The sequence below is a fragment of the Xenopus laevis genome, chromosome 2L, assembly GCF_017654675.1.
Source record: "Xenopus laevis strain J_2021 chromosome 2L, Xenopus_laevis_v10.1, whole genome shotgun sequence".
Classification (NCBI taxonomy): Eukaryota; Metazoa; Chordata; class Amphibia; order Anura; family Pipidae; genus Xenopus; species Xenopus laevis.
This window is the reverse complement of record NC_054373.1, coordinates 14,558,116-14,574,226: the sequence shown is the minus strand read 5'-3', so window position 1 is coordinate 14,574,226 and position 16,111 is coordinate 14,558,116. Positions and strand designations below refer to the sequence as shown.

Sequence of the window (16,111 nt, the reverse complement as noted above, 5' to 3'; positions counted from 1 at the left end):
CTATACTTAGGTTTTATGTAATTAAAACTTGCTTTAAAGCTTGGAATTGAAAAATAAGCACCTGCTTTGAGGACCCCGAGAGCAACATCAAAGGGGTTGGAGAGTAACACGTTGCTCACGAGCCACTGGTTGGGGATCACTGCTCTACATCATACTAAAAGTTAACTCAAAGTTGAACAACCCCTTTAATGGGAAGCCTTGCCTCTTCCATGGCAGTCAGGACCCCTTGCTTCAAATAGGCACGTGATAAAATTCTGGCCTGCCCCCCCTGTCAATGGTGGTAGCTCCTTAATAAAAGTCCTTACCAAGATTTAATCTCAGAACTCCCAGTATTCCATACGCATCCATAACTTTAGTGTAACTGTTCTTTATTGCTTCTTTTTCAGCAGATGCTGTGGGGAAAAAACATGAATATTTATCATTTGCTTCTGAATAATTGTAGATTTACTTACTCGGTGCACATTTTTTTCGAGCTTCAAAATTACAAAATGCAATACCTTATTAGCATTTATCGGTACATATCTGTATGTAGGAGATATACATGTTTTATCTGCTGTACAAGACCAGAAGAAATAAAATTTCAGCAAAAGCACCGCAAATGGTTCTTCACAGCGAGGGTGGTGAGGCCAAATGGTTGTGTCTAGAAGGCCAAAAAGAAGAAGCCAGAAAAATTAATTCTATGGCACTGGCATTCAGGTCTCTGACGGGCAATGCTGTAAAATGTATCATGCCTGGCAGGTAAATGCTTAAAGTGCAAATAAAGTCTAAAAGAGTATAAGGCTAAAAATGCTGTATTTTGTATACTAAACATAAACATGAACTTACTGCACCACAAGCCTAATCAAACAAATGATTTATGCTTTCAAAGTTGGCCACAGGGGGTCGCCATCTTGTAACTTTGTTAAACATCTTTGTAAGACCAAGACTGTGCACATGCTCAGTGGTTATCAAAACAGGTAAACAAACAAAGCTGATTGAGTTCTGCATGGCTGGGAAGTAAGGTGGGGGCTCCCCCTGCTGTTCAGAAGTATGATTGTTTCCCTGCAGAGCAGTTAGGGACCATCTGACAATTCCTATCCAAAGCAGTAAATGAAGGGAGAATTTCACTGCATACAGTCAGGTTTCTTATAAAAACTGTACACATTTTTTAATTAAAGTATATTGGAGATTGGTTTCGTTTTCATTAAAGAAAGTAGAAATGGCATAATATTTTTTTTGCCTTTACATGCCCTTTAAAGGAGAACTAAAACCTAAAAATGAATAAGGCTAAAAATGACATTTTATATAGTGAACTTATTGCACGAGGCTAAAGTTTCAGCTTGTCAATAGCAGCAATGATCCAGGACTTCAAACTTGTCACAGGGGGTCACCATCTTGGAAAGTGTCTGTGACACTCACATGCTCAGTGGGCTCTGATTGGCTGTTGAGAAGCTAAGCTTAGGGCTCGTCACTAATTATCCAGCAGAAAATGAGGTTGGTCTGTAATATAAGCTGATGCTACAGGTTTGCTGATTATTAAATTCTCCTTTAAATTGAGCTTAGATGTCTTCTTGCAACAGTGGTTTTATTGACATTTTAAATTTTGCAGGACAATGTGTATATCTGGTCTGGATGAGGCCTGAATTATGGAAAGTCATTGTTATAATTTAACAAACCAGAGGAATTGATCCTCATAATAGAAAAAGGGCCACTGCAAATAAAATTTTTCTTACTGTGAATGACAATGCATTATAAGAGCTTAGAATATCTTCTTGTACAGGCACAGCATCCACAGCTGCAGTTAGCTTTGTTTATTTCTGGTAATATAAATCCAGTCTATCTACCTTTAAGCAATTACAGCCGATTCTTCCAGAGTGGTGGGCAGGATTTTCATTCAGTACCTGTGAATAGTGCGGAGGGTGAGCAGGACAACTCTGTGCTAAAGGGGTGGTTCACCTTTTAGTATGTTATTGAATGGCCAATTCTTAGCAACTTTTCAATTGGTCTTCATTATTTCTTTGATACCGTTTTTTTAATTATTTGCCTTCTTCTTCTGACTTGCTCCAGCTTTCCAATGGGGGTAACTGAACCCATCTAAAATACAAATGTTCTATAATCGTACAAAATTATGGTTATTGCTACTTTGTATTACTCATCTTTCTATTCAGGCCTCTCCTACTCTTATTCCAGTCTCTCATTCAAATTAATGCATGGATGCTAGGTTGATTTGGACCCTAGCAACCAGATTGCTGTAATTTGAAACTGGAGAGTAAAAAAGCTAAATACCAAATCTTAAAAACCGATTGCAAAATGTCTCAGAATTTCAATCTCTATAGCATACTAAAAGAATTTAAAGGTGGACAAATCCAGCAGAGCTTCTGCGTACTTATGGATAATACTATAACTATATATATATATATATATATATATATATATATATATATATATATATATATATATATATATATATATATATATACATACATACATACATACATTATATATATATATATATATATATATATATATATATATATATATATATATATATATATATATATATATATATATATATATATATATATATATATATATATATATATATATCTCCCCATGGCTACACAGCAGCTTGTGCAGGGCAACAGTACATTATAGTTTTATTTTTATTTCTTTACTTTAAAATTTTTAGGTTTTACTATTCCTTTAAGTATTGTGGCAGAAGAATGACTGAGTGCTTGAAGTCAGACAGTTATAACATATTAGCAGCAAACAATGGTAACAGCCAAGAACACAGTCTGTGTGGGAGGAGGAGAGAATCCAGTGAGAAATAAAAACAGATCATAAAACGGCACTGTCTGTAACGTTATGTAATGCAGCAGCCTCAGCAAAAATCTTATTTATTATAGGAATGTACTCCTCTTTATTCCATTACAAACAACGCACACAGGAATCGGCCATGTTGCTACAGGCTATAGCAGCCAAGAGGTTCTGCCTAGTCTCTCAAAAGGCAACAGGCTCATAAATGATAATAGGACTGCGCTTGTGAATTACAAAAAGAATATGAAAAATAAAATCATGCCCTAAAAAGCCAGTTGCACAGAAAGATACACGATCTAGCCACAATAGTCAGAACAAGTGTAAGAAAACCAGAGTAGTTTGATTTGGTGTCGGAGACTGAGTGTGGTCTCTGTGTCTGTGTAAGTGAAGCAGAAGCTATCAGCATTTCACTTACAGCTGATACAAGCAGACTGACACTTTAAACAGATACGGGACTCACTGTGCACCCAGCAGCCATAAGACTCACGTATAATTAATGAAAGGAGCCAAATGTGACTCGGAGAGAAGCAATTGTTTTCCCTGGAGACATTGAGGTAAGTGACAAGTTTCTCAGTCAAGTCCAATTTATTGTCATCTCTTCTGCATACACAATTTGACGAAATGAGTGTTTTCCCTTCCTTCCCCACACCATACAAACCATCTCATATCACACCCACACCCTGATATAGGCATATACTGGGGCAGCGTCGGGCCTGCAGCCTCAGGGGCCACCCACATCATCCCCCGGGCCCCCAGTTGCAAAGTTCTCTCTGCATATAGGGTTACCACCCGGCCGGTATTTTACTGGCCTAGCCGGTAAAACACCTACCAAGGCCGGGGCCGGTATTACAAATTTACTTTTTGTAACACCCTTAAAAAAAATTGCGCGTCTTTTTCCTGCTTTGACCGGCGTCTTCTGGCGCATGCGCAGTAGGATGAGAAAAACTCTGGCACTCGAGGCAAGTGAAATGCAGGGTTTCCCCTTGCTTTTATTTCTTGTGCAGACGTGCAACGTTTCGGGGTGACCCCCTTTGCACGTTGCACGTCTGCACAAGAAATAAAAGCAAGGGGAAACCCTGCATTTCACTTGCCTCGAGTGCCAGAGTTTTTCTCATTCTACTGTATATTGGGGGTTGCCGTACCTCTACCCTGTGCACCAGGCGTCTCTGGGAAGTTATTAGAGTGTGCTCTGCTTCACCTTGTTCCTGTTAACTGAGCATGTGCAGTAGGAACAGTTACCGGTACGAATCTACTGCGCATGCGCCGAATGTCACAAAGTGAAATCGGAAAACTTTGTGACATTCGGCGCATGCGCAGTAGATCCGTACCGGTAACTGTTCCTACTGCGCATGCGCCAGAAGACGTCGGTCAAAGCAGGAAGACGACGCGCGTGGGAGAAGATGGCGACTGTGAACTCCGTGGACAGGACCTGCGCAGTGGGGTGAGTAACAAGTTAGGGGCATTTGCCCAGGGGGACAGGTAGGCCAGGGGGGAGGAGGGGTTTTGCACCCAGGGGGTTTCCTTCTCCTTTAAAGTGATACTGACACTAAAAAACTACTTTTTAAAATATGAAAGTATATTAAAAGTTACCTATTGGTCATGTTGAAAGGAGAAGGAAAGGCTAAAATTAAGTAAGCTTTATCAGAAAGGTCTATATAAATATAACAGTAAACCCTCAAAGCAATGCTGCTCTGAGTCCTCTGTCAAAAGAAACACCACATTTCTTTCCTTCTATTGTGTACTCATGGGCTTCTGTATCAGACTTCCTGTTTTCAGATTAATCCTCCAGGGCTAGGGCATGCTCAGTTTGCGCCTCACCCTCTGTTTTCCACCCTCCTCCCTCCTGTAAGCTGAGCCCAGTGCTATGAGTGAGCAGGGAGAGACTCAGGCAGGAAGTGATGTCACACCAAGCTAATATGGCAGCTGCTATCCTAAACAAATAGAGAGAGCTTCTAGAGCTGTTTTCCCTCATTTTACATCATGTTTTGTGGTCCTGACACTAGGGACACACAGGTCGCTATAAAGCTGAAGGGAAGTTTTATCACAGAGCATACAATGCAGTGACGCAGAAATGCACTTGGCTTGTCCTCCCTATCTGCAATTCTGATCACTTCACAAGCAATGCAACATTGCTCAGAGTTCAGAAACTATGGTGGCACTTTACCAGGGTAGAAACCTGGCTCTTTTAGTACAAAGGGTGCAAATGTACTATCTGCAATAGCAAATTCAACCCTCCTTGGCCCTGTCCATGCTGGATGTGGGGATGGTGTGAGATCTACTGCCTCTGATGGCACTAGTGGATCATAATTTTGTTTTTAGGCAGACCCTGTTTATTGGGCTGTTTGGACTTCTGTGTACTTGGAATGCCAGAGCCTATTTTGAATCTAAATCCGGAATTATAGCCTCGCAGAGCAACAGTATTTTGACTGCTAGGTAATGTTCAGGCTCCATATGTAACTAGCAGCAGTAGCTGAGCTCATTTAGAACAATGAAGGCTGTAAGAAAATCAGCTGGGCAGCTGCCAAGGCTATGTGCTTACAAGATATGGAAAGGCACCCTCTCCCCCAAACAAAGTAACATCTGTATTTATTGCTGAGGCAACGTGTAGTGACACCCACGATACATATCAACTGCATTCTACTTGCCACTGTGAGCAGGATTATACATTCCTCTAGCGTAGTGATCCCCAACCAGTAGCTCGTGAGTAACATGTTGCTCTTCAACCCCTTGGATGTTGCTCCCAGTGGCCTCAAAGCAGGAGCTTATTTTTGAATTCCAGGCAAGTTTTGGTTGTATAAAAACCAGGCGTACTGCCAAACAGAGCCTCAATGTAGGTTGAAAATCCACATAGAGGCTACCAAATGGCCAATCACGGCCCTTATTTGGCACCCCAAGAACATTTTTCATGCTAGTGTTGCTCCCCAACTCCTTTTACTTCTAAATGTTGCTCACAGGTTTAAAAGGTTGGGGATCCCTGCTCTAGCGCATATATCATCCAGGCATGCTACAATGGACACCGACCTAATCATGCAATTTTTACTTAACATTTTAAAGGGGTTGTTCACCTTCCAAACACTTTTTTTTCCAGTTCAGATTGTTCTCCAGAAATACATACTTTTTCCAGTTGCTTTCCATCATTTATTTTTTACAGTTTTTCCAAAGTCTATGTTTAAAGTTCTTGTCGCTGGTGTTTCAGTCTGGCAACTCAGTGATCCAGGTTCAGTTACGTTACAATTTGATACAGTAGAAAAACTCGACCCACATATACATATATATATACACACATATATATATATATATATATATATATATATATATATATAAAAAGAATGCAGGAAGTCGGCAGTGTAAGGTCACGGGCAGGGAGAAGGAAGAAGAGCTCATCCCAAACCCACAAAGGGTGTGCTGAGGTTGGCCCAAACCCAACCAACCAGTGGGTATCAGGCCGGCCCACACATCGATATTTCTCAGTACCAAGAAATATTGCAATTGTGGAATAGTAGCAACTATTGTATCAATTCTAAGGGCAGAGACACACGCTGCAATTGTCTAGCCAGCGGGGAGATTAGTCGCCTCGAAGAAGAGGAGATTTGTCGCCGGGCGACTTATCTCCAGGAATCTGACCATGTGTCTCTGCCCTTAAGGCTGCCTAACAAAACTCAGGGATTCTACTCAGAAGTCTAGTCCTGCAGCAAAAACCTGCGGTACCCTGCGGGTTGCAGGTAGAAGTTCCGGGTGTAGACATGGGTCGGCGGTTCTGCGGGTTGGGCCTCGGGTCTTCTCAATAGCGATTTTTACTCCTTTTTTCTGATCACGCCTACTTCCAATGATGTCACTTCTGGTTTACAATGACAGCACTTACTGCTTCTTGATGGACAGTGGGTCACGGGTCCGGGTTGCGGATAAGGTACTTGCGGGTCGGGTAAGCGGTAAGATTGTGGTTTGCGGGTCCGGGTTGCGGATTGCAGGTTGCAGGTACAGGTTAAAAAAAAAAAAATGGACCTGCGCAACCTCTACTCAGAAGGGCCAAAGATAAGAAATGTATCAACTAATGTATCAATTCAGAACCGTTACAGAGTTGGTGACCCCCTCCCCCATACCGGTGCTGCTTTAGAAAGACATAAGGTGAAAAATCAAACTTTAACCTTCAATATGGTCACAAATAGAAAGTGATTAAAAAAAAAAAAAGTATTTATTTCTGGTGAACTATCTGAAAACAATTGAACTGGAAAAAAAATTCTTAGAAGACGAACAACCCTTTTTATAGGCTATTTCTAAAACAACTTTTAATCATCATATTCCATATCTATCTAAAAGTGGTTTTGTTCTATTTATCATCATATGTTCCACTTCAGATTTAATTATGAACCATTTTTGATACCCCTCACTCTATATATCATTTGCATTTCTTTATATTGATTTAATGAGCTATATGAATCAAACAGGTAGATAGTGTACATATTTTAGATATTTTTGGATCTGTAATATTTATTAGGGTTTATTTGTAGTGTGACACCGTAATATTGTGAGGGAACTAGCAACTGCTTGGAATGGTTTCTACTACTCTTCTTATACAGAACAATGATGGCTATAGTGGTGAGTTATAACGTGGCTTTCTCTTGACTTGTACATCTTAAATCTAAGGACTTGTTTGAGAGTGAACCAAAGAGCTTAATTCCCTCGGCTGGCCTCCCCCACTATTATTTATCCATTGTTGCTTTTACACATTTGTATATATGTTCATATTATGCAATATTATGCACATGTTACATCAGGTTGAGGGTTTAAATTGGCCAGACTCTTAAGAGCTTAAAAACTGACACTCAGTGGATGCAGGGCATCATTTAAAGGAGAAGTAAAGCTTAACTAAAGAAGTAGCTAGAAATGTTGTTCATTATGTTTTGGGTTTCTGTACCAGTCCAAGGCATCCACAGCCCTTTAGCAGTAAAGATCTGTGTCTCCAAAGATGCCCCAGTAGCTCCCCATCTTCTTTTCTGCTGATTCACTGCACATGCTCTGTGCTGCAGTCACTTACTGAGCTTAGGGACCCACTCACAATATACAGTACACATAGAATAGAAATGTCACAATATAAGGCTGATTAGTAATTAATACAGATAATTACTACATGGCAGCACAGAAACCAGTGCAATTAGCATCAGAATTTAATAATCAGCCCTGTAGCATCAGCTTATATTACAGGGGAAGCTCATTTTCTGCTGGATAATTAGTGACGAGCCCTAAGCTTAGCTTCTCAACAGCTGCTCAGAGCCCACTGAGCATGTGAGTGTCACAGACACTTTCCAAGATGGTGACCCCCTGTGACAAGTTTGAAGTCCTGGATCATTGCTGCTATTGACAAGCTGGAAGTTTAGGCTGGTGCAATAAGTTCAGTATATAAAATATGGCATTTTTAGCCACATTCATTTTTAGGCTTTAGAATCCAGGATTCGGTTTGGTATTCAACCAGGATTTGTCTCTTTGTAGCTTTCCTTCTCCTTTAAGCAGGATTCGGATTCGGCCACATCCTTGTGCCTGGCATAACTGAATCCGAAAAATCATGTGCTTTTTTTTGTCACAAAACAAGGAAGTAAAAAAAAATGTTTAGCTGTGCACTGGGCTCTCTTTTTCCCTCCACCTCATTGATTTGCATATGGGTTCGGATTTGGTTCAGCATTCAGCCGAATCCCAAATAGTGGATTCGGCGCATGCCTAATCATTTATAAAAACACTTGACCTCATACAGGACCATAACATGCCACATACTTACAGCATCCTCTGTAGTTCAACTGGATGCACTGGTCTACTGAAAAGTTTGCACATTAGATAAATTATAGGTTAAACTCGAGAGAAAATGAGTTTGTCTGCTTCAGGTGCCTGTATTCAAATACTCACCAGGCAGAATAGCATAATGCCCCCTACCCACTCAGTGAAAGAGAATACAGGTATGGCACCTGTTATCCAGAATGCTCAGGACCTGCGGTTTTACAGATAATGGATCCTTCTGTAATTTGGATCTTCATTCCTTAAATCCACTAGAAAATCATGTAAACATGAAATAAACCCAATAGGCAGGTTTTGCTTCCAGTAAAGATTCATTATATCACTTTCAAAAATTTGTATTATTTGGATAAAATGGAGTCGATGGGAAATGTCCATTCTGTAATTCGGCGCTTTCTGGATAATGGGTTCCCGGATACCAGATCCTATACCTGTACAGTAGAACCCAGATTTTTCATTCCCCAGAATTTATATTTTCCCCAAAAGATTTGCGAATTATTCACAGTCCCTCGGTAGTCAGATCCTTTTGTTTTTACCCCGTATTTTATGTTTGTTTTGCATGGTCCCTTGAGAAGTTAAAAGTGGGGGTTCTACTGAATAATTCTAATTCAAGTTTATATTAGTTAACATTTTGAATGGTTTTAAAGTCATTTGTAAATGTAATTGCTATTGAAAACATTCTCTGCAGTCCAGGCTCTGAATCCGAAACAGTGGATTAAAGAGTGTAAAACCTGGAGGAGTAGCGATGTTGAGTTTCTCGACCTGGACCCACATTCCGCCCTCCATTTATAGACCAGTGCTGACCCAGCATGTCGATGATGTCACAAAAGGGGTGTGGCCACCCTTAAAGTCGCTGACTAACAGAGTTAGAGAGCCGAAAATCAGGAAGTAGTGTTCTGTTCCACATCCAGTCACTCCAGCCTTTATACATTACATTTTTCGCTAACTAACTATATTAGAAACATGTTTTTATTTTGCACAGTCTATTTAACCAGTTTTTATTTGTACACTGAACTGTTCCTTTAAAGGGGTGGTTCACCTTTAACTTTTGGCATGTTACAGAATGGTCAAATCGAAGCAACTTTGCAATTGGTCTTCATGGTTTTTTTTTTATTGTTTTTTAATTAATTACCTTCTTCTTTCGACTCTCTCTAGCTTTCAAGTGGGAGTCACTGACCTCATCTAAAAAAAATTGCTTTGTAAGGCTACACATTTATTGTTATTGCTACTTTTTATTACTCATCTTCCAAATGAGACCATCTCCTGTTTACATTCTAGTCTTTTATTCAAATGCTAGGCTAATTTTTATCCTAGCAACCAAATTGGTGAAATTGCAAAATGGAGAACTACTGAATAAGTAGCTAAATAACTCAAAAACCATAAATATTTAAAACTAATTAAAACCAATTGCAAATTGTCTCAGAATATCACCCTCTATGTTATACTAAAAGTTCATTTAAAGGTGAATCACCCCTCTAATGAATGTACTGGAAAGCTGCTTAGAATGATATTTTTTCGCTATGGAATGGGTGGAGTACTCCTTTAAACAACAAATAGCACTTGTAGAATATCCATAGAAAGCAACATCCCTTAAAATTGCGCTTATGTCTAGTTTCTCGAACCCATTGGAAAGAATTCTATATTTCAAACACTTATGTACATGATCATGGATATATATTCGTATGCGTATGAACAATCATGGCTCTGTTAGGGCTCTTACAGACGAGCGTTTTTTTACCTGCGCTCCCCTGCGTTCCGTTTTTCTGCGTTCAGCTGCAGGGGAGCGCAGCAATAGACGCATTACATTTTTTCCAATGGGGCTGTACTCACACAGGCGCGTGTAGGCGCCGAAATGCAGGTTGAGACGCAACATGCTGCATTTTTCCTGCGTTCGGCGCCTACACGCGCCTGTGTGAGTACAGCCCCATTGGAAAAAATGTAATGAGTCTATTGCTGCGCTCCCCTGCGGCTGAACGCAGAAAAACGGAACGCAGGGGAGCGCAGGTAAAAACGCTCGTCTGTAAGAGCCCTTATACGTGCGGCTTTGGCTACTGGCAAAGCTGACACTCCGCTGGCTAGACACTTCTTAGGATGCAAGCATCCCCTGCCTACTCTACGAGCAATTCTAATCGATCATATTCTCTCCCCCCCCCGCGCGCGCAGAGAGGCGGTGGCAGCTCTAAACTTTTATTCTAGCGTGAAGCGAAGTAGATGCGGACCCTTGACACAGTGGCCCCTACAGGGCTCAATGAGATGTATTCCCTGGCTAGTTACTTATGAGTTGGTGCTCTAGTGAAGTTTCTACCCTAATTGATGTTAACTTTAAAATTGATTGGCCATTCATTAGATTCTAATAGATGCTAGATGAATTGAGCACTAGATATTATATGGGGTGGATCTCGTGTTATTCGCTTGAGTGATATAGATGTGATCTTGCTACTGCCCACACATTCAGATTTCCTTCCATAGTGCTTTTAGGCATTTAATTAGCTCGAGTGAAGGAACAGAAGAAAAAATACTTCGAATTTCGAATGGTCGAATATGGCTACTTCGAACATCTAAATGGCTACTTCGACCTTCGGCTACTACTACGACTTCGAATCGAACGATTCGAAGTAAAAATCGTTCGACTATTCGACAGTCGAAGTACTGTCTCTTTAAAAAAATTCTTCGACCCCTAGTTCGCCACCTAAAACCTACTGAGGCCAATGTTAGCCTATGGGGAAGGTCCCCATAGGCTTCCTAACAATTTTCTGATCAAAGGAATATCCTTCGATTCATGGATTAAAATCCTTCGAATTGATTCGCAGGATTTAATCGTTTGATCGAACGGTTATTCCTTCAATCGTAGGAATATCGCTAAATCCTTCGACTTCGATATTCGAAGTCGAAGGATTTCAATTCGGCAGTCGAATATCGATCGTAGGAATATCGCTAAATCCTTCGACTTCGATATTCGAAGTCGAAGGATTTCAATTCGGCAGTCGAATATCGAGGGTTAATTAACCCTCGATATTCGACCCTAGGTAAATTTGCCCCTGTATGTACCAAATTGCTATATGTTCCAGGTAGTTGAGATGGTGATTTTGTTTGCATTTAATTGCAACATTTTGTAGGGATCCTTGATGGTAATATTGTATATATTTAAATGACATACTATTGCTACAAAGGTGCTTTTTAACCCTAAAGGTGGCCATACACGGGCCGATAAAAGCTGCCGACAGACTGTGTCGGCAGCTTATTGGCCCGTGTATGGGGGCCCCCGACGGGCTTCCCCGATCGAGATCTGGCCAAAAGTCGGCCAGATCTCGATCGGATGGGTTTAAAAATCCCGTCGGATCGCGGCCGCATCTGTTCGTTGATGCGGTCCCGCGATCCGACCGCCTGTTTGCCGAATGCTAGGATCCGATCGTTGGGCCCTAGGGCCCACGATTGGATCTGCCCGATATTGCCCACCTCAAGGTGGGCATATCGGAGGGAGATCCGCTCGTTTGGCGACATCGCCAAACGAGCGGATCTTTCCATGTATGGCCACCTTTACACTGCTTTTTAACTCTTACACTAGTTTTTTAGCTTTTTTTCACTTAAAGTTTTAATATTTTGCGGGCACCACAGGCCGCATAGATGGACACTTACTATATTTAAATGAATAATGGTCACTCAATGGGTGTGAAATCATTATATTCAATTTTTAGTGAATTACTCCTATATGGATTATTCATGTGTGATATTTTAATCAGGGATTTACCCTGATTGGTTGAGGGGGCTATTTAATGATGTACCACACTTCCTGTTGTTATCCTGAAGCACTTGATACATGCTTGATGGCGATTGCTGTGAGTGCTTTCATGGACGGCTACATTTGATTTGGTTAGCACCCGGCATAATGTGTGTGTGTGTATATACACACACACATATATACATACACTGTGAAAGGCTTTAGCACACACTTCAAAAGTTACATACCTGGGTGCAATCCAGAAATCAAATATCCAAAGGCAGAAAAAGCTGAAGCACACCAGGATTTTCTTCAAAAAGATAAAGTATTTATTACATCAACATTTCGGCCCTCGCATGGGGCCTTTATCAAGATCTTGATAAAGGCCCCATGCGAGGGCCGAAACGTTGATGTAATAAATACTTTATCTTTTTGAAGAAAATCCTTAATTCTAATTCCAGCTATATTAGTTAACATTTTGAATGGTTTTAAAGTCATTTGTAAATGAGAAACTCAACATCGCTACTCCTCCAGGTTTTACACTCTTTAATCCACTGTTTCGGATTCAGAGCCTGGACTGCAGAGAATATAAAACCTGGAGGAGTAGCGATGTTGAGTTTTTCTCGACTTGCCTTTTCAGTATAAGTTGCTACAGTAGTTTATACCTGTTCGAATAAATATTACTGATACAGGCAAATACACATTTTCAGTTTAAATAATAAATGCACAAGTCTAAAATATAGCCGATATTCTGCTAAATGTTACATAAAGGCAGATTCCCGTTCGAGCAGCATATTAAGAAAGCAGTTTATAACTGGAGAGATTAATTGGACTAAATATGTAACCTATGTGCATTCCCATTGCCTGTGTGAGGCCACTCAATAGTCCTTGAAAGGAAATGGTTTCTGCTTTTTTATTATTTCAGTTTATTTAATGTACAATTTTATATACATCCATCGTTAGAGAGTGCTTCCTAAGGAATGACTGTTTATAAAGAAATGATTTAAGGAATGAGAAACATTATCAAGGAGTCAATGGAAGCAATTACTCTTGGATTTAAATGGGTGGTTCACCTTAAAGTTAACTTTTCGTTTGTTATAGAATGGCTAATGTACATGAACTTGCCAGGTTTTAGGCGGCGAATATTGCAATTAGGACTGAGGTTGAGGTGTGATAATCTTACATTCGAATTTACATAGGGGGATTAAAATTCTAATGTGTGAATTTTACTTTTTTATTTTTTTATTACTCATCTTTCTATTCAGGCCTCTCCTATTCATATTCAAGTCTCTTATTCAAATCAGTGCATGGTTGTTAGATTAATTTGGACCCTGGCAACCAGATTGTTGAATTCAAACTGGAGAGCGGCTGACTAAAAAGTAAGGATGCACTGAATCCAGGATTCAGTTCGGGATTCGGCCTTTTTCAGCAGGATTCGGATTCGGCCGAATCCTTCTGCCTGGCCAACTGAACCCTAATTTGCATATGTAAATTAAGGGTGGGGAGGGAAATCACATGACTTTTTGTCACAAAACAAGGAAGTAAAAAATGTTTCCCATTCCCACCCCTAGTTTGCATATGCAAATTAGGGTTCGGATTCGGTTCGGTATTCGGCCAAATCTTTCGCAAAGGGTTCGGCCGAATCCAAAAAAGTGGATTCGGTGCATCCCTACTAAAAAGCTAAGTAACTCAAAAACCACCTATAATAAAAAATTTAAATCAAGAAGAAAAAGGCAAATAATTTAAAAGGTATTAAAAATAAATAATGAAGACCAACTGAAAAGTTGCAATTCTTTAACATATTAAAAGTTAACTTAAAGGTGAACCACCACTTTAATCTTGATATCTGCCCCACCACAGTCAGCCTCTCTCCTCTCTTCCTTTTTCTTCTATTCAAGGGAACTGTTCCCCCTCTGTATTGTTATCATTAAAAGCTTTATAAAAAGACACAGCAGCATTTAATTAAGAACAGGAGGCAGGTAATGGCACTGAGTGCAACTACTCGGAGGGGTAAGAAGTGCATGTTGACACGAGTACCATTAATACATGGCAATTTCAAGCAATTGCAGTGGAATAATTAAATAAAGCCATATATACTATTTTTCAACACAAATACCCAGATTTCGCTGAGCCCTGCAATAACAATGAATAGACATTGTGGTTTGTATGTTGTGTATAAGCTTTGGAGCCTGTACCAGACTGTCAGAAGGTTAGTTTCAGGCAAAAAGAAAAATTACTCTTTGCCTCAATGAGAATGCTGGACCAGAAAACTGCAAATTACAATTATTTTATTGTTACATATTTTTTTAGGTTTTCTACCAGTTATGCCCAACCTGTGGTTCCACAAGCAAACAGCTTGTACTTGATCCCAACTAAGATATAATTAATCCTTATTGGAAGCAGAACCAGCCTATTGGGTTTATTTAATGTTAACATGATATTTTAGTAGACTAAATGTATAAAGATCCAAATTACGGACAGATCTGTTATCCAGAAAACAACAGGTCCTAAGCATTCTGGATAACAGGTCCAATACCTGTATTACGTTGCGGAAGTTAAAATTTATCATTTTGCATTATATTTAAATACAAGTAAATAATTTAAATTTGCTGGTGTTATGGGTCCTATAACCTTATAACAGTACAGGTATGGGATCAGTTATCTGGAAACCCGTTATCTGGAAACCCGTTATCCTAAAAGCTCCAAATTAGGGAAAAGCTGACTCCCATAGATTAAATTTTATCCATATAACACAAATTTTGAAAAATGATTTCCCTTTTCTCTGTAATAATAAAACAGAAGCCTGTACTTGAGTCAAAATAAGATATCCAGAATGCTTGGGACCTGGGGTTTTTTCTGAATTACAGATTTTTCCGTAATTTGGATCTTCATATCTTAAATCTACTAGAAAATCATGTAAACATTAAATAAAGCCAAAAGGCTGGTGTTGCTTCCAATAAGGATTAAATTATATCTTAGTTGGGATCAAGTACAAGCTACTGTTTTATTATTACAGAGAAAAAGGAAATAATTTTTCAAAAATGTTGAATATTTGGATAAAATGGAGTCTATGGGAGAAATTCCGTAATTTGGAGCATTTTGGATAACGGGTTTCCAAATAACGGATCCCATATTTGTACATACAATATACCTTACCCTGAGATTAAGCACACTGTGCACGTTATTATTTTGATGTGGATAAATCTAATTTCATTCTGTAATCGTGAAGCCAAAGATCATGTGGGCAGTGATACAACTGGGCTCTGACAAGAAGCAAAAACTTACACAGAACTGCAACTGCTCCAGACTCAAACATGAGACACTCCTCTCGGTTTCTTGCCTCCACAATGACACTGAACGGGGGTGGATCCAGTTTGTGAAAGATCCGATATCCTTTACTGAAAGCCATGATGATTGTGCACGGGTTGGATGATCTGCCCTGCAAGAGAGAAGGTTTTTAGTAAAGCACTAGGGCAACGTATTGCACAATATTACTTACTGTATAAAAAAAAAAAAGATTAAATTAGAATGATTAAAAAATACCTGATCGAAGTGCCTGGAAAATGTTAAAGGGGTTGTTCACCTTGAAACAACTAGTTGTTTTCAGATAGATCACCAAAAATAACGACTTTTTCCAATGACTTTCTATGCGTCACCCGTATTCTAATATTGAAGAGTAAAGTGTCATTTCTTTCCTTCTGAAGCAGCTCTGGGAGCGGGGTCGCTGACCCTGTAAACTGTTCTTAATTGATACATTTCTTAACTTTGTCTGTGCAGAATCCCTGAGTTTCATTACAGGCAGCTGTTAGAATTGAT

General features: G+C 39.7%; 1 protein-coding gene across 9 annotated transcripts in view; it reads right to left on the bottom strand.

Moving 5' to 3' along the window:
- Positions 1 to 16,111, bottom strand: part of synj1.L (synaptojanin 1 L homeolog) — a 75,889-nt gene that overhangs the window by 46,649 nt on the left and 13,129 nt on the right. For all 9 annotated transcript variants that reach the window (XM_041581567.1, XM_041581569.1, XM_041581570.1 and 6 more), the window contains exons 2-3: positions 15,581 to 15,734; positions 306 to 392 (exon numbers count right to left, since the gene is read on the bottom strand). In XM_041581567.1, coding sequence (XP_041437501.1) covers positions 306 to 392; positions 15,581 to 15,704 — 211 coding nt within the window. In that variant the 5' untranslated portion in view covers positions 15,705 to 15,734. The remainder of the gene's footprint in view (positions 1 to 305; positions 393 to 15,580; positions 15,735 to 16,111) is intronic.